The sequence below is a fragment of the Nymphaea colorata genome, chromosome 1, assembly GCF_008831285.2.
Source record: "Nymphaea colorata isolate Beijing-Zhang1983 chromosome 1, ASM883128v2, whole genome shotgun sequence".
Taxonomy (NCBI): Eukaryota; Viridiplantae; Streptophyta; class Magnoliopsida; order Nymphaeales; family Nymphaeaceae; genus Nymphaea; species Nymphaea colorata.
In genome coordinates this window covers 39,787,318-39,813,855 of record NC_045138.2, presented here as the reverse complement: position 1 = coordinate 39,813,855, position 26,538 = coordinate 39,787,318, and the positions used below count along the sequence as shown (strand labels likewise).

Below are 26,538 nucleotides of genomic sequence, written 5' to 3'. Positions count from 1 at the left end.
ATCTGACTCATTATCTACTCTACATTCACCTTTTAGTTTTATTTGCGTTGCTCGTCCCGGATAACAACCCTAACCCAACTTTATTATCGTCAAATTCTCCGCCCTTTTGCCTTTTCTCTCTCCTTTTTCTTTGGCAGGGAAAGGTTTGTTGCCGAGTTCAAAATGATCTTTGAGGCATCACTACAATTCCAGGAAGCATTGTTGAGAGCAGCTGCAAATCCTACTCAACCAATATCCCATTCTCTATTTTTCCCCATTTTATGCCATATTCTCTATGAATTATTAGTAGTATGTTCCAATCTGAGCTGAAAAACTGTTGGTGCAAGTTATTTGGGGGTTCGCCTAAAACTGGCGCGGATCCATATTCTGCGTATAAGTAGAAAAACTCGGTCATATCATGAAGAATGAACTGATATAACCATTGTAGGAATAATTCGATCCCAAGCCAACTAACCTTTTTATCGTCTCCCGTCTGGCTCAATAGGCAAAGGTTTAATAAAATCCCACAACATTTTCGCTAGATGTACACTCCTGCGTTTCCTAACTTGCCTTCTTTGTACTCTTTCAATTTAAAGGTCCTAAAGTGAAAGATGGCAAGTTGGAACCCCCCTCACTAGATTGACGAGCCTCTTATTCCCCTAACTGACTTACCTACGGGCAGAGCCACATTGGGCTTAAGGTGGGCGAGTGCCCACCCCGACCTAAAAATTCTGAATTCTAATAGAACGAGTTAGGGCGTGCAGTGCTTACTCTGAGTTCCACTTGTGGCCCCTCAGCGCTGCTTAGCCTGCAGGTTTCCTACCCATTCCACCTGTCTTACATCTCTTTCATTCTTATATTGCTATAGGATGGCACCATTTACTCTCTCTCTCGTGATAAAGGTGGGCTACATTCAAGCGATTAGCTTTGCAAAATATGGACTCTTTATGTTTTCAACTTAATGTAGTGGACTAACTCAAACTAGGTCACCTGACGCTTTCATGGCTTAGAGAAGTAGTCCTGGGTTTGCCCTCATCTTGAAAACTTTTTCATGACAAAAATGTGGACCCTTACCCACCTTTTGATCACACAAAGGGCCAATTGTGAGCTGTAGATAATGCCCTTAGAAAACTTTTTCATGATACAAATGTCAAACCCTTGCCCACTTTAAAGTTTTTGCGTTAATTTTAATAAGGGGATCTATGAATAATAAGGATTCTTAATCAAAGCCTTGAGGAGAGTTAATGTTGTTGGTCGAATTGGTGGGCTGGTGAAAGCACAGTAGTTTCGATTTTTTTGAGTGCTATTCTTCTGAATTATAAATAGTGGATAGTTAAGATGTGTATTGTTTTTAAACACTGACGTCAGCAAAGAAGCAAAAACTTCAGCATTAAAAAAAAACGATGTCATAATTTTTGCATTTACTTAGTTAATATATTTTCATGGTCTTGGGTTAGATTGCATTGTGTATATAATAAGTTTGCAGTTGATAAGTTGGCAAATAAGACTTCGCCACAGTTGCTGGTTAAGTGACCGTGGTTTATGAAACGACGTTTACCTCAGCAAGTCCCACGACCGTTGGCTTCACACCGGCTCGATTACTCACAAGATTCGACTCCATACCCGCGTCTCGGGGTCGGTGAGCCGCTGCTTCGTCGGATGAGATTCATAATCGTCACTCCCTTGTTGAGATCGGTCTCCCACAGAGAGAGAGCGAGAGAATCGAGCGGCTTGTTCCTGATCGATCGTTGACCATGGCGGCCTCTTCTTCTTCTTCTTCCTCCTCCTCCTCCGCGGGAAACGCATCGAAGAATCCGATCCTCCAGTTTGCGCCTTTCCAGAGCTCCGTCGATGAAGGGTTCTGGAGACGCCTCTCCTCCCTGAAACTTAATACTCTGGGTCTCGATCAGGCCCCCATCAGCATCACAGGCACCTTTCTCTTTCTTTCCTTTCCCTTAGGAAAAAGAAAAGAGTTAAAGCCCTATTTTTACCGCTTGCCTTTTGGATTCTTCAGTTACACGAACGCGAGATCGGTATCATCGTCCGGCCTGCTGTTGTTTTATTCATTTTTTCCTTTTGAGTGGTTGTTTTTTTGGATGAATTTTCTCTTCGTATGCGATATATTTTGTCCCTCCCTCCTTTCTCGTTGTCACTTTGTTCCGGTGAGGAATTTCTTTTTCTCATGAGGAACGTCTTGATTTGCTGAAGCTTCTTTGTATAATACAGTGTTTTTGGTTTTTCAGCTAATTCTGGTCAACCCTTCATATTAGATTTTAACCCATTCTTTCTCTCGTCGTTAAGCTGCTAGAGGGTCGTCATTGCTCTTCAGGATCGATAATTTGAACTCCTGTTTAGCCTGAGGACTTTTGATTTCAACAATGATTTGTGCCCAGATTGTTACCATGGTTATTTTTCACATTCTCCTTGCATTGTGAACGTTGAAGTTGGCCAAGCTCCATTGATTTCCTCTGTGCCCTCTACGTTGGTAGTTGGTGTCTTCTTATAGATATGCGCAACCATATATGTCACTAGAACTATGGACTAAAATCAATTGTTCCTTGAACTGGATGCGTGATCCTTTCCCTAGTTGATGTATGATTACCTGAAAATGTACAATAACTTGACAGGTTTTTATGCACCATGTTCTCACGATCAAGTTTCAAACCATTTGAAGCTTCTTGCTGAATCATTACCACCCGATCCAAATGGTCAGTCAACATCAAATGAATTGTCGCTAGGGAATAGGAACCGGTGTCCCGTTCCAGGTGTCCTCTATAATATGAATACACTGGAAAGCTTTCATGCACTTGATAGACAGAGTCTTCTAAAAAGTGAAGCAAAGAAGGTGCTGTATCGTAACATTCACATTCTTTTCTCTTAAATCTTATTATAATTTTATTGTCAAGCTTTGTCGTGCAGATAATTTTTCTTCATAAGTTGCTCATCAATTTCATTTGCTAGTTGTTTTACATGTTCTAATACATTGGTACCTCAGATATGGGAGGATATTAATTCTGGAAGGGCGGAGGAGGATTGCTCTGTTCTTTCACGTTTCCTTCTTATCTCATATGCTGATTTGAAAAAGTGGACCTTCCGCTACTGGTTTGCATTTCCAGGTCTAGTACTTGATCCTCCAGCAATTGTCACTGATTGGAAGCCAGCCACAGATTTCTTTAGTCCTGAAGAGGTATGGACATGCAGATCCTTCCTAGTCATGGTCGGCCTGCTGTTGCTTTCTGCAAAGCAAGGCAGTTTCTTACTTTATTCACTTCTTACAAATTACATCTACATGGTAATTGTTTGTCCCACAGAGAGAATCTCTATCAGCTGCTTGCAATGAATGGCGCAGTTCAAGCTTGACTGCAGGTTTAGCATTCACCTATTTTCATATGTTTTTTGATCTACTTTTCCTCTCTTGGATGGTTTGATCGTGTAATGAATATTGAATTTCAATGCAGCCACGCCATTCTTTCTGATAAGTATATATTCCAATTCACGTGTAACTCTTAGGCCTCTCAGAGATTGGGCAACTTGCCAGCATGATTGTAATAAGGTTAGCTCACATAACTCTAAGTTTGTTAATGTATTATCTGTGCCTAATCATTCTCACATATCCTTTTTTTGCCTTGAAACTTAAAGTTATCAAATTTTATGCGAGCATTAAATGCATAGATATGCCAAAGGATGAAAACACTAATTCTTTCTGTTTCTTTTTGCTTGATTACTTGCAGATGTTGTTTGGCTTCTATGACCCCTGTCATCTTCCCAGCAACCCTGGTTGGCCTCTCCGAAACTTTCTCGCATTTATTTGTTCAAGGTGGAAGTTAGAGAAGGTTCGCTTTCTATGTTATCGAGAAAAACATGGTTTAGCTGATTTGAATAACTCCATTGTTGGCGAAACGTTGGTTGCAATTCCACAAGGTAGCGAGACAGAGAATGGGTAAAGTCTCCTTTCTTCATTTATTTACTCTTGTATAATTGCTGAATTTATGTTGATAGTCACTGTGCATACTTAACTGGCATATCTCTTTCAGAGTGGAAAACTTCTCAATTTTTCCCTAAAGCAGTGGGATGGGAATCATACAAAGGGAAGTCTACATCCAGATGTATGGATCTTGCTTCGTCCCTAGATCCAATTAGGTATTTATGGCATTGGCAATTTGACCATTTAAAGACTCTCTTTCTGTTTGCAGTCTAAGTTGTCAAAAGATTTCCTCAGGTTGGCGGTTTCTGCAGCAGATCTGAATTTGAAACTTATGAGGTGGCGTGCTTGGCCAGCACTTGATTTACATGTCCTTTCTAACACTAAGTGTCTTCTCTTGGGAGCTGGTACACTTGGTTGCCAGGTTGCACGAATGCTAATGGTAAGTGTGTATGCTTGTTAAAAATGTTCAATTATCACTCTGTCCAGTCAATGATGCAAATATTTTATGTCCACTTGAAGGCTTGGGGTGTTCGGAAGATCACACTGCTAGATAGTGGTCGAGTTGCTATGTCAAACCCATTGCGACAATCGTTGTATACGTTTGAAGATTGTATCAACGGTGGTGAGTTAAAAGTCATTGCGGCTGTGAAGAGCTTAAAGCACATATTTCCTGGTGTGGTAATGTCCTTGACCTTTATTTTATTGGTTGGTAAGTTGGTATGGTGTGTATCATCTACTAATCCTCATGTTGTTTTTTCAGGAAGCAGAAGGAGTTGCAATGGCCATTCCAATGCCAGGGCATCCGGTTTCAGTTAAAGAGGCACCTAATGTCCTTGAGGATTTCTTGCGTCTTCAAAGCTTGATTGATTCACATGACATAGTTTTCTTGCTTACTGATACAAGAGAGAGTCGTTGGCTTCCGACACTTCTTAGTGCGGCTTCTAATAAGGTGAACTATCCACTTTTTGTTGTTCATATTGTTAGCATGGTCACAAAGGTAAAATGATCAATTTATGTCATTTTGAATATTGAGAACATCTTATTTATGCCATATTTGTTATTAAAGGTTGCAGAAATATCTGTAGGTGAAACTAAGGTAATTAACCTCCATACTAAATCTTGAAAATGCCTGAAACAAATTTTTAGTGATTACAAGTTTTAAATGTATCTGCAGTGTGTGTAGTTTCATCAATTATTATCTGGATCTGAAAATGATGCTTTTATATTTAGCACATATGGAACTTAAGAATGAGCTGAATTGAAGATTTAATCATGAAACATGTGTGTTATAAATTAATGAAATGATCCAATGATCTGAATACTGTGCTTCTGCTATTAAAGATTTTTCTTTCCTAACCAAGTAATTGCTCCATAAGGAAAACCATGAGATTTTATTCATCTGAAGTCTATGTCATCCTTTTAGTTCCATCATTCATTGATGTGTCAATTGAGGATATTTGATGAAATGTTATCTTTGAGACTTGGTGCTAACTTGGGATGATGAAGTTGTTTTGTGGGATGTTTTGGACGAAAACTTTTTGCTCGAACATTGGGAGTATGACTTCATACTGATCGCCTAAATTTATTGTCACAAGCACAACGTGCACTTACTTTTGTTTTATGTATTTTGGAAGCAAGGAATCGCTTTGATGGCTGTATTTTTAGCATAAACTTGTCTATGCACATTTAACACATACTGTGTTGATCTCAATCTGAAATTCAGCGGACATCATGCAACAAGGACATGCATGTTTTATCCATCTTTATGTCGGATCCTTTTCAGTGGTGTAGAACACTAGCACTACAATCTTTGGCTTCTATTTGTGCATCTAGTTGTTTTGTCTTATTGTTGTTTATTGCTTAAGGCAGGGTGATTCTTTTAAGTTGATTGATTGTTGCACCTTATTTGCAGATTGCAATAACTGCTGCGTTGGGATTTGACAGTTTCCTGGTCATGCGCCATGGTTCTGCACCACCTTCTTCAACTCCTACCCTGTCTGGAGCTAAAGGTGGAGAAACTGAGCACTCTGGTCTAGCCTCCGACCAACGACCTCGTCTTGGCTGTTATTTTTGCAATGATGTTGTTGCTCCTACTGATGTAATTACTGAAAAACCTAATGATCATTAATTCTACTTATGCTGTTCTTACTGTTACTGGCATGCCATTTCAGGAATTAACACTATGAGACATTTTATTTTCTTTCTGCTGTCTTCAGTCAACTACAAACCGCACACTTGATCAACAGTGTACTGTTACACGTCCTGGCCTTGCTCCAATTGCTGCTTCTCTTGCTGTGGAGCTACTAGTGGAAATTCTCCAACACCCAGATGGGTACAGTTCCTACTTCCTAGAGCTGGATACTTTTAACTGACAGTTTTGATATCTTCATATACCACACTTAGACATACTTGGGGAGATGTTCCAACTCAGAACCATCTAGGAAACAATATATGCCTCTGACTATTAATCATTAAGGTGCTTAACGCTGCCAAGATATCTGGAGCTATCATTTTGCCAACATCTAGAGCAGTAGGCTCTAGTGTGACAAGGTGCATAAGTGGCTGTAATTGACACTCATTCTAGGTTATGGGCATGGGTAGTTCTGTTTTTATCACAGCATTTTGCCGACTGTTAAAATTAATATCTGGGTTACATTTCATGTTCTTCCTTTAATTGAGGCTGATGCATATATTGGTAATTAACAGCATAAACGCTCCAGCTGATGCTGCTAACTCGTCTTTGGGAGATGACGGGCAATCACTGGAGATTTTGCCACATCAGATTCGTGGTTCCCTTTCTCAGTTTTCTCAATTTACCCTCATTGGACATGCTTCTAACATTTGCACTGCCTGCTCTGCAACAGTGAGTTTTTTTGCCGTATTCTAATTTTTCTTACGTCAAAATTTAAGAAAAAGCTGTTTTCAATGTTTGTATGTATGCAATTTCTCCCTATAGTTTATATGCTCAATTAATCAATTGTTGCTCCTCTCTCTCTTTCACACCCCCCCCCCCCCACACACACACACACACACAGACACACATAGCAGAATCTTGGTCTGTTTGCCTGGTGCTCAATAAACGCATGGAAATGGATGCTGGCATGTAGTTCCTATTCTAAAATTTTTTTGTGTGGATATGTTATTAAATGAATTCGACCAGTATTAAAGACATCCAAAATTGGTTTTATTGATTAGCACGTATTTCCAATTTTTTTTCAAGTTATTTGAAGCTAGTAGCATCATAACTTGTATCCCACTTTTTACTGGGATATGGTTTTTGATGAATAAACAATGGCACACACACTTACAGATTTGTCTGTGTGGGTGCTTATGCTCGTGTGTTGTTTTGAAGTCATTTGCTTGTAGTAGGATGTATATGGTACGTATTTTGAAGTTATTTGATTGTCCTAGGATCATTCGGAGCGTCTTCACCTAATATCTCATAATCAGGCTCAGTTTTTTTTTTCAGATTTAGTTAGTTGAATTTCTTATTTCATATATATGTGTGTGTGTGTGTGTGTAAAGCAATTATTATTCACTGTGGAACTCCTGGTCAGCATTCTTTTTGCGCCCTTGAAGTTAAAATAACATTATTTTATAGGTATGTAATTTTTCTCATTAAATAAGTCTTCACATGTATACAGGTGGTGTCAGAATTTAAGAACAGGGGAATGGATTTTGTTCTCGAAGCTATAAACCACCCTACGTACCTGGAGGACCTCACAGGGTTAACGGAGTTGATAAAGTCAGCAAGCTCTTTTCAATTAGATTGGGAGGGTGAAGATGTCAGCGGCACAGAAAATTAATGTAATTTATCATGTGCCATTACTTTTACATGTCGACCACTAAGTGCATAAATTCATTGCAGCAAATGGTTCTCTCGCTCTCTCACTCTCAGAATGGTTCATCCAACGCTGCCGTTGCTGATGAACAATTTCCGAATCGCGCCAATTGAGAATACTATGTAGCTTACCGTTTAACTTTTATGAAGTCTCGTTAAGTTGAACGAATGTCGCAAGGCCAACGTGGAGTATAATTGCATATCTCCGTCCAGAACTAGGGATTTAAGTGCTTTTGAGTTGGGTTGTGTATCTTGAGTGCAATTATTCATGGAGAGCAATTATTCATGGAGAAAAGAAAATGTTTCGACGAGTCAAGACGCACTGCTGATGGTACATATTTCGTAGGGCAACGGAGGGGCTGAGCCTAGACTTTTTCTTGTGGGGGTAATTATGTTTTTCAAAATTTTTACAAGAGGCAAATCAAATTTCTTGAAAAAAATCTCAGGGGAGGCTGTGGCCCCTGCCAGCCCCACGCCCGTTAACAGAAACCGATCTCGTAATTCAGCACAGTTAGATGGAAACAGATTCATCAACATGTATAAGCTTTGCCCACATCAATGTCATTTGTACAGGCACAACAGACACAGCTGAATCAAAGATTAGAGGTCGTCGGCACCAGGATGGGCGAAGTATGTTGCTTGCTCTCATCGATGAGTAACATACATGGCCGTGCCTTAAAATTGCCATGGAATCCTATACACCCATGAACACTGGTTAAGTCGAGGCAGCCTGCTGGGTCAGCTGGAGATGGAGGCAGCTTTCATCCGCCCCTCTTGGTCAAATTTTTGCATGTTGGGGAATAAACCTGAAAATTTCAATGACCAATAAGAGAGAGAGAGAGAGAGAGAGAGAGAGAGAGAGAGATGCCCGAAGGAAGGCTGAAAGTTGAATCAGAGACCAAGGGGGAGGTAGGCACCTAGTATTCTCAAAAGAAAGCTTCATGGCAGAAGAAGAATTTCCGTGACCATCTCAGGTTTCAGTCTCCTCGTCAGACCCTTTAGATGTTAATCTTCCAGCTGACTGTGCCCTTTGAATTTTCGCAGCTCGTATCTGGTCAGCAAGTGAAACTCCCCTTCGCATGTTCTCCTTCTTTACAAATTCCAGATCCCATTTCTCAGCAGCAGGCTGCGAGCGACTTGTAACATCCTCACTGCCTGCTGTTGCCATTGAAGATTTCTTAACCTGAGACAAGAAAAAGCACTTGTGACAACAGGTAATTCACTATTGGCAGAACCAAAATATGGATCAATTATCTCTATATAAGTTTTATCTGCAAAACCTCATACTGATCTTAGTCGGCTCTGCATAACAGCTGTTACCTTTGGTAACTTGGCCATGACTACCAGCTCTCTAGAGAAAAGGGACCCCCTTCTTTCTTTTTCCTTTTGTGCCCTCTTCTGTTCAGCTCTTGCTTTTGCTTTCTCTGCCTTTTTCAATTTTCGCTCTTGGGCTAACAATACCTTTTTCTCTGCCTTATCCTTTGCTCTCTTTTGCCTTGCAATTTCTTTCGCCTTCTCTTGCTCTGCTTTCTCTTGAAGTTCTGCTTGGCGAATCTCCAGTTGTTGTTTGTCATAGCTATCCCATTCTAGTTCCTGTTGTTCAATTCCACCAATTCTTGCTGCTTCAGCAATGATTCCTTGCCATTCTAAGCAACACTGCTGTTGCATAGACATTCGCTTTAACCTTCTTTTCCAAGCTCTTTTCAGTGCAAAACCTATCCTTGCCTTACTTTGCTCACTGCAAGAATGTTAAATTAATACAGTTAATGGAAAGGATGCCTTTTCAATTGATTCAGGCTCCAAAATAGACTTCAGTTATCTGACTGGGGGTGTGCCTTTTGAGCAAGCACCATCCCAATTGCACAGAGGAAGATATTACTAACAAGTGGAGTACAGTAGCAGCCAAACTCACAAGCTTGAATCCGTGTTTGCTGAAAAAGATTTCCAAAATCAGTAAACAATTGTCCAGACTGTTGCAGACATGCTTGGAACTTTTCAATTTTCATAATCACATCATCTGAGCATACATTTAGGCATTTCTCAGTGTCGTCTTTAAACAACACTTGTTCCCCTCAATTGCATGTCAGTGAAATACACTAGTGACTATCCTTCCATGCTATAATACTTGAATGAGATCTGACTGGCAAGCAAAACCAGCCAGGCTCTATTTGGATTCATCCCTACCTGATTGGAACTTAGCCCATCAAACTTTTTCGTAGGCAGGCTATTATTGTAAAACAGTAACCTTATCATTTCTCTTTTCGAAAATATGGCTGTTAATGATGAAACTAATAACGCTGCTTTTTGGTGTCATTTTCATCTCACCTTCTTTATATAGTCTTTGGCTAGTGGTGGATATGAACAGCGTAGCACAATGTTATAGATAATAATCGGTGGAGTAATTCATGTCACCAACTCCCACGAGATGCACGGAGACTGTTACACATTGATAACAAATGCGCAATTTTCTTTTGTGATCTCACCGTACAGAACCTAATGAGAAGTTTGCCAACGCAAAATCATCTGCTAGATTACACTTTTTTCCTATGTGAAAGTATAGATACACATATAGATACTACAGGGAAGAGTAGGAGGCATCAGAGAATTACCTTCTTCTAGGATTTTCTATCAGCCTCCATTTCTTGCCAGTCATTGAGACTGAACCACAGCGGACCCTTTGATAGCTCAGAGTCCAACATTGGTAATCTCATTAATGGAGGTATCAAGTTGAATATCTGTATGAGAGGCATACCATTTTTTGCAAGGCCACGCTCTCCAGGACTTTAAACTGCATGGTGCAAGCTTCATGCAGTATAGTCCACAACATTGGGATATTCTAGGAACTATAACGAAGATAATGGTGAAAATATGAGAAGCTATATTGATTTTGTACTTAAACAGCCACAACCGTGGTCTGATAATCTTGCTAGATAATTTTAAAGAGATGCATTATTACACATACATGATAACACCTCTTTGGTGGAAAGGGGGCCATCTGCAAGTTGTTGGAAGAATCAATTTCAGGAATCCTGAGAAAAATTCCATCCCATTTTCAAAGGGGTACATATGACCATGTTATCAGTATAAAGGCAGTTTTCCTGTTAGTAAATCATACCTATGAGAACGAGGGCACTCCACCATCTTTTTCCTCACCTAGGAAACAAGAAGGAACTTTTAGTTGAAATGAAGGCTGAAGCGCTTTTGAATACAGGGTTACACACACAAAGCATGTAACTTCCACTTCTTACATGAAAATCACCTTGGGATCTCTCAAGGCCTCCAAAGTTCTCCTCTTGATAAGTTCACGTGTTTCTACATGTGGTAAAAGGGTACTCATTGTAACTTCTAAATGAAACGAACAAAGATTGTTCTTTGAGAAAGAAGCATGAAAAGGTATCCAGTCATTACCAATTGAATGCCGCTTGCCTTTGTTCCACGGTACCTTTCCCTTGTTAGCTTCTGATATTTTCCTCCGTCTTTCCATTTCATTAAACTCTTTCATTCGCTTTCTTTTTGAGGATCGCTCTTTTTGTTGATCAATTACCTGTTGCACATCATCTACTAAATCTTCCACATTATTTTCAAATAATGTGGAAGTCATAGAACTGATTCCTGTTGGTTCTGTTTTCCTTCCATGCAGATGATTTCCACCAAGACGTGAATCATCCTCACCGATGCTAAGCTGAAGTGCTGCAGAGCCTTTCACTCTACTAAGTGAACAAGAACCAAACGCGTAATAGAAATTTCTCCTCTGCATTGTGATATAGTTTATCAGTGTCTTAGTAGGGTGGAAATGAGCCGTATCCATCTTGTAACTCCAGTTTGGACCAAAATGTGAATCTACAGCAAGATCAGGTGGCCGACTTGTGACGGGTATCCTGTTAAACCAACTAAGCGGAAAACAGAAGCGGGGTGCACAATGTCAGCAAAAAACATGAAACCTGTCGAGTAAGAAATAACACATTTCATGCTTAATAGGCCACAATATACTGTCTGCAATTCGGTCCTATCTCTCTTGGTTTTGTGCAGGCAAATCACAACGTTCAAAGCTTATTACAGGAAAACCAGTATTGTCTTCGCAAGTTTTGCTTGGTATTGCGAAAAGGAAAAAAAAAAAACGATAGAACTTAGGGGAAAGCCAAGATCCTACTGAAGGAGAAAAATAGCTCATTGAAACATCACGGCACTGACAGTCGAGGGAAAAAAAAAAAAAGAACATCAGCAACTACTCCCATCGCCGGCAGAAAAGGAAAAACTCATCTGCAATGCAATGAAGTACAGGGGAAAGCTACTCATTCATGAAAAGAAAAGCCCAAGATGCAACTCCAGCAGTTTTCCAACTCCAATCACAACAGAATGAAATACTATAACATTCACAATGTCTTCAATTAAATACTATAACACGCCTTCTGTAGCTTAAAAAGGATAAAACAAGTGTCAAGAATTTCACCGCCATTATCCACCCCAACAATAAGCACGAACTCTAAATGTCACCTACAATCCCAAACATCCATCTTGCCGCAACCAAGGCATGAAAACAATCCCTTTAACAGATATTCCTCACAATACGCAGAAAATGCCGAAGAAGGCAAAAGGGAAAAGCTATCCGAGAGCCCACTTCATCAAATAAGCAGACCGAGATACAGGTGAGGATAAGTTTTATGAACAGACCCAGATGGTAGAATAGAACCAAGAAGAGCTAATGCAGGCAACTTACAAATGAAAGCACGGCATCCTAAAAAATAGTTGGGTTCCCGCGACCAATTTCATTGACGAGCCTCACCATCCAAACTTCATTTCCTCAGAGAAATAGAGAGAGTAAAACCTATTCAAGGCAGAAGGACGAAAAGGGATTGAGGGCAGGAGCTCGTTATTGTTCAAAGAAACAAATGAACAGCGAAAACAAGGGGAACTTATATTATCGGGTTTTCCGAAAACCGTTTTCGGAGTATTTTTCTATTTTCTCTGGTTTTTTTATTATCTATGGACGAGACTGGTGGGACCGTGGGAACGAAGAACGTGAGCGGCGAAAAAGAAAAGAAAAAAAAACCAGTACGACAGAACAAGGGACGTAAAAATGACGGGAGGAGACTGAGATTTGTCAGATATTCATAAAATGCTGCTCTTTTGAGCGCTTTTCTTTCTCACTGCGTATGCCGACTACAATTAATTTTGTTTGTATTTGCTGAAAGAAAAATAAATGATGAACCAAAGAACATTAAAGCCAATACAGTAACAAATATCGGCGATCTTTTTCTAATGTCGCTATTTTTTCACCGTATTCTCAGGGTCCCTTATGTTCCAGAAGTCAGGTTATCAGGTGCTTTCCAAAATATCAAATCAGATAGAGAAAGAAAATGTTAAAAAGAAAAGGGAAAAATAAAAAGCCCACACACTCGTTTTAACATGTATTCTCAGCTTTCACATTTTCTTCGTCAGCCAGAAGTTTCATAAAACGATAAAAAGGCAACACGCGTGCAACTTTCATTTTTCCGGCCGCTTTTTAGTCCAATGGCTGGTCAATGACGAAGCCTACATGGACCGATAATTGCCGATGCAGCCGTGCAGGAAACAGGGTCTCGAGAACTTTTGGGAACTTCCAAAGGATTAGATTACAAAATATTGATCAAAATTGGCGTAATTTTCTCTTTCACGTCCACCACCCAAATCGGCATTCACGATTCTCTGGAGCTTTCGATGCTACCTTGCCCATCATCAGAAGAGAAACTTAACGGTTAGAATAGAGCCTTCAAAGTTTTATTTTTCTACAAATATATTGATCCCCACCGAATCCAATCCTTTATATCCTTAGATTTTCTCAATTCTAAGTCATTGACACCCCCAACATCAAGAAGAGGCCTATTATCTATTGACCATACTCCACCCTTTGCATAAATAGTTTCCGAGAGGGTGGCAAGAGATACATTCACCTGCCTTGGATGCTTAGGATTAGGTTGTTAAAAGATGAAGGTCGAAGAAGAAAAAGGCAAAGGGAGCTTAGCATCTAGAGCGCATTTCTTGGCATTATCTAATAGGCGTTTGGAAACCACATGTTTGCTAATCTTCAAAAAGAATATCATGGTGTAGTCAATCTACTTCTCCAATGATGGCTAATCATTGCAACTAAAGTCAAGGTCATTAGAAGATTAGAGAGAATTAAGATGACTAAATTGCAGAATGTCCAGTAATTATGGTCAGGGGTGGCCAGATCCAAACAAGTAGAACCCTTCAAGAAGAAGGTCCTTTATGCATGTAAAAAGAACATTCAAAATGTGGTTAAATTGATGACAGACTAAACCCAGAACACTCGGTTTAAAGAATAATACAGAGCTATTATCTCAAGACACCAAACAAATTTCATACACTGCGAGTTCAGAGTCCGATGTGCCATAGAGAAATGGCAGCGCAAGACCAAACCAGAGGCTCATCTCCAAAGGTTAGCCCCAATGCTTAACACTCTTGTCGCTCATCACCAGATTGCAGTGACTCAGAAGGAAAGAACGGGCCTGAGAAATGATTCTCAACTGTAGAACTTATGCAAGCGTTGGGATCATTGTGCAGCCTGAAAGTCACCAAAATCATCCTCCACATTTTGTGTGGCAGACTCCTTTGCAGAATTAGAGGCTTCATTAATCTCTAGTTCTTCTGTAAAATGTGGGAACGAATCATCAAGGCTCCCCTGGGTCCTCAAACCACACCGATAGGGTGGTGATTTCTGAAAAGGACTGGAGGGTAGACTCTTCACCGCCGGTGGTGGAGGTGGAGGTGGCTTAAGACTAACCGTTGGCTTGTCATCCGATGAAGGGCGATTGTGGTTTTGATCGATAGGTTTGGCACCAGAAGATCCTGTCTGCTGCAAGACAACCTGTATCAGCATCAAGAGAGTGGTAAACATGTCCAACAATAGGGTCTATGAAAAGTTTAGGTTCTAACATTCTTTATGTGGAGAACAATCTTCTCGCCTTCTTTCAGACTGTAATCGGTGGATGGCTTTGAAGAATAATTCTGTTCCATCTCCTCAGCAGCTTGCTTTTTGTTCAAATATCTTTCTCGTTATCAAGGAGAGGCATCCATAAATACTATTACCGTATTACCTTTGGCTATTTTTCATAGCTTCAGCAGCTATTTGATGGTCCATTAAAAATTGGAACTAAAATATGAGAAAAGCAAATGCTTGAAGGATACTTCATGTGGTCATGAAGCGCAGCTTGAAAGTCATAAGCTTGAGGTCTTTCTCGGAAACCAATTCCAATGAATGCATGTCTTATGCGGCCATCTGCATGAAAGAAAAAGAAGGACCTTTCAAATAGACAGAAACTGTAAACAAACATGAAACAAAGTTAACATGGACATTATTAGAGGTTATTTGTATGCTTTTCTTAACACAATTGCACAGGAGTAGTCGGGGGAAAGAAAGGGGTGGGGGGGCGGGGGGTGGGGGAAGAGATTTAACCATGCATCTTTAAAGTGGAAATGACTTGTATTCTAATATCTTTTTGTTTGTTTATCTATTTACTCTGAAGTAGCTTCATTTCAGGAACTATTAGATAAAAGACTACCTTAATTGACTTTAACCCATCCTCCATGGAGAGTACACTTTATTTAATGTGAAATGAAGGAAAAAAGTTTCTAGAGCTTGGCAATGTTGATATCATCTAGGCCATTGCAAAAGCAAATAAGAATCAGAGAAACAATAAGAGAATAAAACAGACTACTGCTAGCAATAGTTTTACAATGAAACAAAAAGTAAGGTTAGATCCGTCAAATTTCAGAGAAGGCCTTGTTAGAACTCCAAATTCCAACATGTAAAAGATATCAAAGAGCAAAACAACACAGATTTTAAGACATCATTAGAATAACTCTTAAAGAAGGATTGAGATGATACCAAATTCCTCTTCGACCCGTAAAACAAAGTATCTGCACACGAAAAGACAAATGGATTAGATGAATGCAATATCATTAAATGATAAAAAAAATCAGAATAGATTCACTACAAAGGTGGTGTATGTGCAGTCTGCCAAAAAGATGAACAGAATCAGCACTACCTTAGTACAAAATGTGTTGGCATCAATCCTTATGCAGACACTTGAAACCCGTAATACCCCTATTCTAATCAAATAATGACGCAAGCTACTTCTCTCATTAGTTTAGAAAGTGGCAGTAAGCATCAATGACTACAGAATGATGCCTTTTGGAAAGTGATGGACGGGCTTGTGCATTATATTTAACTACCAAGCAAGCCCAATCTTTGTCCACCATTAAGAGGAGAAGAGGGGAATAAAAGGTAAGAGTGCATAACTGTATCACAAAACAACCTTAAAATAAAAAACAAATCTTAAGAGTTTAATAACTATGTCCAAAACGCTGGTCCATGAAAACGACAAGAACAAAGGTATGAACCATATAAAGAACAGAAATGTGAGCTCTCAAATTTGAATTAAAAAAAAAAAAAGCAGTTCACCCTGCAATTTAAACAACTACATCTGAGAAGAAGGTGATCTACTAATTCATTTTGCAACAAAAAGTGTTTTTAGTTTGACTACCAAAAGAAAACATTATCGAGAAAAATCTAGGGGTCCCAAGTGAACCTGACCTGCTGCTGTCTATTACAGGCTCCACTGGATGTGGCTCCCCGTTTCTTAAGAAAGCTTGCGCATAAAGCTCTCCTGTATCAGAGAATTGTATGTATTAAAAAGAGTGCAAGACAAACAGATGCAACCAGATGAGGGAAAGCTTGGAAATAAAGCACATATTTACTTTCTTAAATATTTTCTTAGTCAATGCATTGTTATTGCACCTGTGGATTTGTCTTCAAGTCTTATTATGCATTCTTCTCCTTTGCTGACAACTTTCAATATCCCCTCCCATGCCCATTTGTTTACATTCCACTCATCAGCCCTAGAACAATAAAAGTGTTCCATCCAATGAGCATGACAGCATGAGCTACCATCACAATACATGCTAACAAATGCTGAGTATATGTAAACAATCATGTAAAAATCAAGAAATAATCATTTAAATTTTAAAGAGCATATGTGACTACATGATGCTATTCTAGTAAATTATCCAGACACCTTACGTAGACTGCAATCAATTGGCACTTTTTTATTGTATTTGGCTTAGACTGAAGAAATCTCTTGGTGAAGAAATCTCTTGGCATAATGGAGATCAAGAAAAGTTCTACCCTCACAGGTTTGCCTATCTTAACGAATCACAGTTTAGTTTCTAGAGAAGGAAGGAAGTGCATTCTTCACGAGGAACACTCATTAGATGGAGAACCATCTCAGAGTCACCGATGCTGTTGCGAACCACACAGAACTAGATAACATCATTAATATCATGATAAAATAAAACAATATGTGGCTTATTTTAGTCAACATAAAAAAAATACAACATTTTAATATTTGCAATGGCTTAGGACAAATGCACATTGCAACATTATACTTCCAGTATCTTCAAATTTGATGATTAAGTTATCAACAACATTTCACAATGTAAAAGGGGCAGTACGGCTTTATTCTTGGGAAAGCTGAGGGCTCGACCTTGATGTTTAAACAGCAAAATATGACAAATATACCAACCAGTCCCTTGGTTGGCTGACCTATGCTGCGATAGGCCAAGGAAATGGCCAGCCTAATTTGTGGAGATTTAGTGATGCACACTTGAATCACAACTTCATACAATCACCAAAGGAGCATAACCATGGTCTATATTTGCTGAATGAAGCTGGAGTGCAGATCTGGGTAATGGCAATATTGAGACACATGCACTGTGCACCTACATAAACAGAAGTCAGAGAATTGGACATAAGCACATGAAAGCATGCACACTATGTCACATGGGTGTGGGTGCCGGTGCGGGATGCGGAAGTTCCAAAAAAAATTGAGTACGGGTGCAGCGATAGCATATAAATAAATAAATATATGTGTGTGTGTGTGTGTATGTATACACATATCTTATATAGATATATATGTTATTTGTCATATAAGTACTTTTGTTTGTCTATATTGTTAATTTTTTTTTTTTTATCAAGGTTACTTTGAATCGATATATCAATAAAAACTCAGCCAAAACATTTTTCAGAATGGCCAAAACTCATTTGATGCCGTGTCAGGCCGCACCAGCACCTGCACCGATGCGGGTGCAGGTGCGCCACCATAGTTGTCTCACCACTGTGACTTAGATGCACAGTTACTTTGAATCGATATATCAATAAAAACTCAGCCAAAACATTTTTCAGAACGGCCAAAACTCATTTGATGCCGTGTCAGGCCGCACCAGCACCTGCACCGATGCGGGTGCAGGTGCGCCACCATAGTTGTCTCACCACTGTGACTTAGATGCACACCCCTGAAAGCACAACTACGTACTACTCAGCAATTGAAGGCAATAAAAAAGTGTTCATAATCCATATAGCAATACCTATACATTGTTTGCAGTTATTTTCTTGTCAGTACCATATTATTTTCATTGTTAATTTACATGGGAAAAATCATAAACAATGTATAGAAGGAGCAATCCAAAACTAATATACAGAAAAAAAAACTATATAGGAAATAGCATTATAAAAAAGTCTACAGTACTAACTGAATAAGACACAAATAAACAGAAAAATAAAGTTTACAAAAGACTTAGAAACAATGCAACAGATGAAATATAGCGTGTCTCACCTATGAGGCATCCCTAGCCTGATAAGGTGCACTGTGCTATTTATAGGTTTTTAATGTGTTTCAGTGCATGCTATACTGGAAAGTACAAGAACATGTTTCATAACATGCTCTTGACAACTGACTTCAACCAAAAGGTTTAAGACTTTAAGTTATTATTTATCAATAATATCATCATATCATGTTTCATATGAACAAGTTTTGCCAGACCAAAACAAATGTCCAGGTATGTGCACTCAAATAAATGCAAATGACTTAGTTTATGAAGCATGTGTTCTACTTAAAATGCAAAGAAAGTTGAAACCATGCTCTAAAAGCAATTAATACTATGGCCATTGCACACTTTAACATATCAACTGAAGGTTGTTTCTTGGAAGCCACACGGCTACGACTTCAGAGTTAGGCACTTTGAAAGCTTGGCTTCTTGCCACAAAATAGACTCGTCTTCGTACACTAAAAGCATAATTGGTTTCTGTTCCCATGGAAATTGTAACAACATATACTTTGCACTTTGAAAAGGAAAAGGTCATTAACCTTATAAGAGAAATATCCTAAATTAACAACCTTCAACTTATGGGTTGTAAAAGACGTTGTTCAGGTCCAAAGTTAGAGACATGGATAGCATAATATAAGATAAAAAAATTTCACAAATTTTATTTCTTAATATGAAAAGAACACAAAAAATAATATAAAAAATAAAAGTGGAAATGAAAACATAAAGTATCTTTGAAAGCATAGATTACATAAACATAAGAAAATAACAAGTATATGCTATTCACAACATGCACATTTTTACTAGAGAAAATTAAAATTGACCACTTAAATTACTCTCAATATCTAAAGAGATATCAAACAATAAATTGTCTTATCTCTTATCTATGACTTGTTAGAGTGTTTTATTTTATTTTTTCCATTTTGGAGGATAGAGATAGACTCTCGTTCGAAAACCACACAACTTTTTGCATGAAATCAGCCCATTTTTTAAATTTTTAAATGCATACAGATGCCATTCATGACAAACTTATTTAAGTTCACAAAAGAATCTCCTTGACATCTTTTGGTGCTGTAAAGGTGTAACATAAGATACATCTTGTATTGTACCATAACATAAGACACAAGCAGTGCATCATAAGTTACACCAGATACAATACCATTAAACCTTTGAAACCAGTTTCAGCAAGGGGTGTAATTTACTGATTTCCCACGGTACATATTGTCCAACATGCTATGAAACTCAGAACACTGCCTATGGATAATGAAAGGAGACCTCCTACTCACTTCCTTCACACATCAAGTCAAGTTATGTGGTAAAGTAAACTAACAATTAGTAAGGCCTGACTAACTGCTTGTCAACTCTAGTCGCTTCAGCTCTGGTCGGTGGTCGCCAGTATACTAACTAGCCTCCAGCCTCCAAATACCCAAGCCCTAGGTTAGGACTAATAGGTCAGGTTGAGCAGCTAGTGGTTGACCAACTAGTAGCTAATCTGAAACCATTAACTTTGCATTTGGTAATTTTTTTTAGCTGTTTCCTTTGTCTTCTGTTATTTAGTTTTAGAAAGACAAGTTTATGGGTTTTCCCTTTTTGTACAAGTTTTGGAAATAGTTACATAATTTGCTCTACCAGATGCAATTCCCTAATCCATCCCATTAATCTATTAGGAAGGCATTCACTGGGACTGGCTGAACCAGTCCTCTAATTCTATTTTTATCCTCTCACAATCCCGTCTCATCGTTAATGGCCATTGAATACTAAATGAGAAGAGAGGGAGGAAGGGGTGGGAGAGATAATGAGAGAGAAGTGAGAGAGACTAGAGAGGAAGAAGAGAAAGAGGGGAGTGGTTCAGCCAGTCCCACAAAGGATTGGCTATATATACACACACACACACACACTCTTGGTGGTAGGGGAAGGGAGGATTCATCCCCCCTCAGCCACTGGACAGCAGCACCCAGCCCCTCACCGGTGCCGCCCAATTCGATCATCTGGCGGGTTACTCCTCCCTCTTCCACTGTCGTGCAGTAAGTGCATAGCATGATAAAGAAAAAAAAAAGCATTGGCAGGGCCATCCAATCAAAATGATGGATGGCCATAGCTTGTTGTCCCCAAATGTCAGGGGGTCTAGAATCACGATTCAATTTTCCTGCGTGTGTGTGTGTGTATATGTATGTATGTATGTATATATATATATATATATATATATATATATGTTCTTATTTTCCTTTCTTCATTCTATTATTGTTATTATTATGATCATCATCATCATTATTATTTATCAAAAAATTTACATACATATAGACTATGTCGCATCGGTGCTTTTAAATGTCTGCTGCACCCATGTCGCACTCGACCGATGCTGGTGCTGGTGCTTCTCCGACACAGCACATCTGGTTCGGTCAGCCAGACCAATCCAAAACTGACCATTTTAAATGTGCACATAACTAAACTATCGCTAGTACAAAAAGTTTATATCTAAATATAGATAATGATTTATATACATATATACACACACATGTATATACATCCTCGCCGCACCCGCACCTTTTTTTTTTTGAAAAATTGCTGTGTAAACACCCACATCCACAGCCGCAGCGGCACCAACACCCCACACTTATGTAACATAGCATATAGGACACTGCAACTTCACAACCACCAAGCCTAGCAACTCTCACTTTGATCTCTATCTCTATCATTACTTGATGTGATTGAATAGAGGAAGGAGAGGAGATGAAGAGATATAGAAATAGTAGTCAAGGTTGCCTGGATCAGTAGAAGTCAAGATCCAGTTCCCTTTCTATATATATATGTGAAACATTTTGTCTACGTATCTCATGAATTCAAATTTCTGACATATCAAAGTATACATTTATTATGATTTATAAGGATATTTTTATGTTTTCTTATTACTTTTGGCATTTTAAACGTGTGCTCATACCTCATTGATTTTTACTTTAGTCAACAGAATTGGACTGACAAGTCGCTTCAATAACTTGTCTCTGACTTTCAATTTTAACAACTTAGAAGTTAAGTACCAGAAAATGTGATTTTGTTGATCATCAAACTATAGTGCAAAATGATTTGTTGAGGTTATGCCACCCCAGAAACACATTCAGCAAAGCAAAATGGCTTAAGTTAGAATATACTTTTCCTGCTAAATATTCTTCCAAGAATAAACTTGTGAGTGCATGTCAGTATAGCAGTTAAAAATTTAAAATTGTCCTCCTTAAAGAAATTTATAATGTTTAGGGGATAAGAGTCGTAAGACTATCTGGAGCCTACTTACTACTCTAAGACGGCAGAAAAAAAAAATCAAATAGAAAGTCTGCATGTTTATAGCATCTGATCAAAAGAAAACAGATAAAAAAAATATTACCTGCAAGAGGCAGCACTTTTTCTTGGAGGTATCTACCAAAAAAAAAAAAAAAACATAAGTTTCAGCAAGATAAGGGCAGTTACTTGAGCCACAAGAACGAGATTTACTAAAAAATTCATGCCAAAAAAAAAGTGTCTAAGAAGCATATATGCTGGGACTTTTTACACAGGTATCAGCAGCAAGACCGAGTAAATTTCGAAGGCCGAAAGCAAACTACATTGTTAATACCAAAACCAAAATTTGCATTATTTTCTGTTCAAAGAGAAACTATATATGCTGATGTACCATGCTCAAACAACAGCAAGCCTGATACAGAATAAATAAGATAGTTACAACTTATATAGATAAAAAAAAAAAGAACAGTAATTGCTAGATATTGGACATCCCACCAACAGAACAGTAATCACATAGAGATATACAGAAGGAAAGGAAAAGAAAACAGGAAAAGCAAGCATGCAGCATTCTTGTAGCTGCCAGCAAATAGTTCAGCAATGTGTATGTACATGAAACTCTTTGAAACTAAGCGCTTCCGTAAAAAGAATCCCAAATGGTGTAAGTTTTGCTACAACTTTTCACCTTGCTTTTTTCTCAATGATGGAAACCCAAAGAGGCATTTTCCGGTGGTTTGGTTTAAGACATTCAAGTTGCAGGAGCTCGGTAGTACCGCACCCACAGGTGTGTGTCCCTTTAGAAGTGGGCACTGGAGGTGTGACTTTTGGGCGGATTATAAGTATGCCACGATGTCTGTGCTTAATATGCAGTTCCCACTTGAAACCGACAGTGAATTTAACCATGTACAAGATATCAAAATTGAATGTGGGTAAGAAAGTCCTCCGTCGAGAACATTTGCTTCTATAACGTTCTAAAGATCCTTGGCATGGAAATATAAATGCGATGTTAAGTATTCCTGACAACGGAATGCGACTTTTTTTTCAACACCGAATTGCAAAAATCGCGTGGCAAATATCCTCAAATCAAATACGAGATACTTTATCCCCTCAGGATATCAAACTAAAACGACCAACAAAACCAATTCATCTGTGTGATCGATGGCAAACAGATTTAGATCCAACCTTAACGTTTATACGATTAATCACGATTACCTAATCTCTTCAATCACCGAAAAATAATATACCCACTTTCGCATCACACAATCGCAACATCATGAGCACCACAGTCACAAATTAAGCGAAATCTTTAAAAGAAAAAAAACAAAGACGGCAGTCCAAAAAACTCCAGGCTAATCAACAAAGAAATTAATCTTTAAGCGAAGGCCGTGTGTCAAGGCCTACCAGATATACATAGCACTCATTTACATGAAAGAGCACCAATTCCAGCGACTCCGCTGCTTCGTCGTCCTTGTGGCTGCGGGGATCGAATTCTTCCTCCATAAAATAAGCAACAAGCGGCGAGATTACGTTAACTTCTTGTCCCTTGTAGACAGAAAAGGGACACCACCAACGATCGAATCCTCAAACAGAACTTCGAAGGGAAAATAGTAGAATCGGAGATGGGTGTTCGAGAAAAAATGACAAGATGGAGAAGGATATCCGGTTACTTGTTGCAGAGAAAGAGACAGCGAAAGAGAAAGGAATCAGGATAGGAATGATGCCGCCTCCCGTTCGGTCAGAGGCCACAACACAGACAGAGACACATAGGCCAAAGCCGGCATTTCTCCCAGAGCCTACAGATTCGAGCGACCAGCATTGGGCTGGCGCTTGGGTTAATAGAGATTAAGTGGAAAAGGTGAATTTAATTCCAAAGAGGCCCCGATGTGAATCTGATGGCCCGTCCTGAGAGCGTAGGAAAGGGGGAAGAAACTTCCTTCTCTGCTATATTTTGGGCCCTCTACCGCCTAAGCAATTTTATCGGATATCCCCGAAGAGACCTTTACCGCCTTAACCAACGCGGGAGAAAATTCACCCACGGAACTATTATAGCCCACCGCCATGAAATTCCTTTTTTCCATCTACTTTTTCCTTTTATGAGATTTTAGTAAGCACTTCACTTCCATGGAAACTGTCAAATAAAGATCTGAAGTGAAATTTTTTAAATTCTTTTTCTTTTTCAACTAATAGCTTTCTGTTTTCCAAATTAAGTTCATACCTCTCATTAAAGACCCGCAAACAAGATTTTTTTTTTCTTAAAATTATAAGTAAAAGAAAACCCTCGAAATTTTCACCTGCGGTCCATGACGGAGCAGGAACGAAGGCTGGTAGTTCTGACTGCGACCAATAAACATCGTGTGAGCCCCAATAAAAATCAATCTCTTCTCTCTCTCTCTCTCTCTCTCGTACTCTAGTCAAGTCCATGTGCGCAAGTGCGTACTAAAAAAAAAAAGACTACCACAATTGATTAAGTCAATTTACATATGTTAAATTCCAATAAAAATATGTTTTAATTATTAGATATTCTTCAAGGTCATCCCGCTTGTATTAATAGAACAAACCATGCCTCTAATTCTTATCAAGACAACAAATACACGTTCCTCAAGACAATAAATACACATTTCTTGTTTGTTTGAAACGTTGATCAGACAGCAAATAAAAGTTCGGAATGTATTACATTATAGGTGTACTACTCTCTACTAAAGTCTCAAAGTAAAAATTGCAATGAAAAAAAGAGGACAAACACTCCCAAAAAGTTTTCACCATTAGTTTGGAGCAAATGTATGGTCACATATACGGCTTTTTATGTTATTTACATATTCTCATATGCAAATTACTTGAGGTACGAATATTTTCGAATCAGATGGTTTCATCTGCCACATGTTGGCAGGTTTTACGTGTGTGCACCTATGTATTATGATGTCGATCAAATTTTGCAAGAGATCAAAATCCATGCTTCATAATGTTCAACAATAAGTAACAAAATAATCAAAATTCGCGCGCTCGGGTGTGTGTGCACCTAGCTATTGTGAAAGGAGAAGTTGGGTTGTTCCGCTTAAAAAAAATGAGGAAAACGCGAAAGTGAGCTGGAAATCGAAAGGAAAAAAAAAAAGATGAAAGGGGGAAAGTTTTGCACCAGCCGGGAATCGAACCCGGCTCTGTACCGTGGCAGGGTACTATTCTACCACTAGACCACTGGTGCCGATGTTGAAATGGTCAAAAATAATATAAATGAACGTTTGCATATTAATGAGGCTAAATCGTCGAGCACCATGATAAGGACGTCAAAACCTGAATTCCCTATTTTAGATTCCTAGAGAAAAAAGCTTTAGAATGACGATACCCACAAAATGAAAACATAAAAATAAAAAACCAAAAAAAGCTCCAATAACCAAATGACAATGTTGAAATAGCATACCAACTTGCCACCCAACAGCATTTTTTACCAAACTGTAGTTTTGAGAATGTCCTTTGTTTTTAATTCACTAGAAAAGAAAAAAAAAAACAATGTTTTGCCCAATATAAATTTTGGGGAATTAGTGAAGCAGGAAAGATGAGGCCTCCGATTTACACATTGGACGGTCATGATGCAATTTAGGTGGGAGCTAAAGTGGATGCTCGAAATGGCATAATATAGTTGGTTAAACCGACAGATTTGTGACAACCTGAACGAAAGTACGATTGTTATCGGTGTTATTTAATTGAGGTGCAAACCCACGATATTCAATGGAAAAGTGTACCATAAGTAAATAGAAGTTTCGAAGCAGCCTTCAACCCTGAAGATAAAGGAAAAGGGGGATGACTTTTACCTCTCGCGAATTGCCTAAAGTTAGGTGCAGTCCTTAAAATCTGGAACACATAACGACACCTACACTCAATTATAAATGTGCACCTTCCAATTTATATTTTAATTCAGAGTATGAGTCTATCACAGATCTGACGAAAGTTATTCCAGGCGATCTAAAATGCAATTGTCTTATAGATGCGAGCTTCCTAGTTCGCCGTTGTATCTCGATAAACATTGTGAAATATATATCTCGATAAGCAAGTATGAGTTTTCTATTATTATGGACATACTTTTTTTTCTATTCAAGATTAAAAATTGTACTGTATTACTCTCGATCTTTCCGTTCATTCAACGTTTCTCAGTTTTCTTCAGGTTCAACCAGGAAATACGCCGGCTGCAGTGCATAACTGTTAAGTGTAACAAGAGCTAATGTGTTAATGGGCGCCCCGCTTCCCCTTTTTCATGTCAAAACTCTTGGTACTGCGGCAGTGGCACCTTAACCTACGAGCAAAGAAAAGAAGTGAAAAGGTGAAGTAGAAGTCTGACAGGGTAAAAAGAAAACAAAAATTTATGCACCAGCCGGGAATCGAACCCGGGTCTGTACCGTGGCAGGGTACTATTCTACCACTAGACCACTGGTGCTACTTAATAAACTGGCATTTGATAATTTTATCTAATAAATAGTATGGCGAAGGAATTGATGTTTAATAGTTCTTTTTGCTTGCTGGCTGGTTTGTCTCAGAACCATGTCAGGTTTTAGGGACATACTATTTAGATCTTGGATTAGTTAAGAATAAAAAGTCCTCGCTTTTTTACTAATTTACCTAAATATTATTTTCTTAATTAGTTATCTTGGTTTACAAAAATGTTTTGGGAGTAGAAGAAGTCTTCAGTTTCTGTTTATTAGAGGTCCCTCCCCTCTCCAAACTCCGAAGGTCACTCAACACTATATATATGAGCAGGAAAAAACATTAAATTTCTACAATGAACGAATATCATAAGGTTGTTACTGAATTTTGGTCTCAAAACGGACCCAGAAGGTCGATTCATCAGAAGACAAATTGTACCTCACTATAATTACAT

At 38.7% G+C, this 26,538-nt stretch overlaps 3 protein-coding genes and 2 non-coding genes across 9 annotated transcripts; 1 reads left to right on the top strand and 4 right to left on the bottom strand.

Moving 5' to 3' along the window:
• Window positions 1–1,606: 1,606 nt before the first annotated feature.
• Window positions 1,607–7,790, top strand: LOC116256433 (ubiquitin-like modifier-activating enzyme atg7). The gene is made up of 14 exons (XM_031632801.2): window positions 1,607–1,908; window positions 2,607–2,824; window positions 2,975–3,166; window positions 3,291–3,345; window positions 3,438–3,532; window positions 3,711–3,900; window positions 4,014–4,119; window positions 4,199–4,343; window positions 4,424–4,582; window positions 4,665–4,853; window positions 5,817–6,002; window positions 6,121–6,236; window positions 6,611–6,767; window positions 7,549–7,790. Exons 1-14 carry the CDS (start codon window positions 1,734–1,736, stop codon window positions 7,708–7,710), a joined length of 2,145 nt encoding a protein of 714 aa, XP_031488661.1. The 5' UTR covers window positions 1,607–1,733; the 3' UTR covers window positions 7,711–7,790.
• A 466-nt stretch (window positions 7,791–8,256) lies between these two features.
• Window positions 8,257–12,649, bottom strand: LOC116256443 (stress response protein NST1). 3 transcript variants are annotated; one of them, XM_031632820.2, is made up of 8 exons: window positions 12,463–12,649; window positions 11,154–11,623; window positions 11,005–11,057; window positions 10,861–10,898; window positions 9,629–9,676; window positions 9,066–9,483; window positions 8,663–8,928; window positions 8,257–8,551 (listed from the first exon to the last, which is right to left on the bottom strand). In XM_031632820.2, exons 1-7 carry the CDS (start codon window positions 12,513–12,515, stop codon window positions 8,716–8,718), a joined length of 1,293 nt encoding a protein of 430 aa, XP_031488680.1. In that variant the 5' UTR covers window positions 12,516–12,649; the 3' UTR covers window positions 8,257–8,551; window positions 8,663–8,715. The 3 variants fall into 3 exon arrangements, with proteins under 3 accessions (XP_031488680.1, XP_031488672.1, XP_031488687.1); XM_031632812.2 differs by having other exon boundaries at window positions 11,154–11,635; window positions 12,463–12,648; XM_031632827.2 differs by lacking the exon at window positions 9,629–9,676 and having other exon boundaries at window positions 11,154–11,635; window positions 12,463–12,648.
• Window positions 12,650–13,972: 1,323 nt separating this feature from the next.
• LOC116245718 (uncharacterized protein At1g03900) lies at window positions 13,973–23,641 on the bottom strand. 3 transcript variants are annotated; one of them, XM_050075447.1, is made up of 8 exons: window positions 23,073–23,641; window positions 21,781–21,812; window positions 16,543–16,643; window positions 16,339–16,411; window positions 15,631–15,662; window positions 14,931–15,021; window positions 14,679–14,790; window positions 13,973–14,610 (listed from the first exon to the last, which is right to left on the bottom strand). In XM_050075447.1, the coding sequence occupies exons 1-8, from the start codon at window positions 23,169–23,171 to the stop codon at window positions 14,296–14,298; spliced, it is 855 nt and encodes a 284-aa protein (XP_049931404.1). In that variant the 5' UTR covers window positions 23,172–23,641; the 3' UTR covers window positions 13,973–14,295. The 3 variants fall into 3 exon arrangements, with proteins under 3 accessions (XP_049931404.1, XP_031473091.1, XP_031473090.1); XM_031617231.2 differs by having other exon boundaries at window positions 13,973–14,595; window positions 23,073–23,638; XM_031617230.2 differs by having other exon boundaries at window positions 13,973–14,598; window positions 23,073–23,630.
• Window positions 23,642–24,799: 1,158 nt separating this feature from the next.
• Window positions 24,800–24,870, bottom strand: TRNAG-GCC (transfer RNA glycine (anticodon GCC)). Its single transcript has one exon. It is a non-coding gene; the product is annotated as a tRNA-Gly (tRNA).
• A 1,156-nt stretch (window positions 24,871–26,026) lies between these two features.
• Window positions 26,027–26,097, bottom strand: TRNAG-GCC (transfer RNA glycine (anticodon GCC)). The gene has a single exon. It is a non-coding gene; the product is annotated as a tRNA-Gly (tRNA).
• Between the last annotated feature and the right edge of the window lie 441 nt (window positions 26,098–26,538).

What these genes read in the sequence shown, in the direction of transcription:
- LOC116256433 (XM_031632801.2), top strand. Translation starts at nt 1,734, where the DNA reads ATGGCGGCCTCTTCTTCTTCTTCTTCCTCCTCCTCCTCCGCGGGAAAC. An exon ending in CAGTTCAAGCTTGACTGCAG is followed by an intron (nt 3,346 to 3,437) that starts GTTTAGCATTCA and finishes ATTTCAATGCAG; the next exon opens with CCACGCCATTCTTTCTGATA. An exon ending in TCGTCCCTAGATCCAATTAG is followed by an intron (nt 4,120 to 4,198) that starts GTATTTATGGCA and finishes AGATTTCCTCAG; the next exon opens with GTTGGCGGTTTCTGCAGCAG.
- LOC116256443 (XM_031632812.2), bottom strand. Translation starts at nt 12,515, where the DNA reads ATGAAATTGGTCGCGGGAACCCAACTATTTTTTAGGATGCCGTGCTTT. An exon ending in AGGATGCCGTGCTTTCATTT is followed by an intron (nt 11,636 to 12,462) that starts GTAAGTTGCCTG and finishes TTTTCCGCTTAG; the next exon opens with TTGGTTTAACAGGATACCCG. An exon ending in AGGCCTTGAGAGATCCCAAG is followed by an intron (nt 10,899 to 11,004) that starts GTGATTTTCATG and finishes CTTGTTTCCTAG; the next exon opens with GTGAGGAAAAAGATGGTGGA.
- LOC116245718 (XM_050075447.1), bottom strand. Translation starts at nt 23,171, where the DNA reads ATGGAGGAAGAATTCGATCCCCGCAGCCACAAGGACGACGAAGCAGCG. An exon ending in CCTGTAATAGACAGCAGCAG is followed by an intron (nt 15,663 to 16,338) that starts GTCAGGTTCACT and finishes TTTCGTGTGCAG; the next exon opens with ATACTTTGTTTTACGGGTCG. An exon ending in TTGTTCTCCACATAAAGAAT is followed by an intron (nt 14,611 to 14,678) that starts GTTAGAACCTAA and finishes ATGCTGATACAG; the next exon opens with GTTGTCTTGCAGCAGACAGG.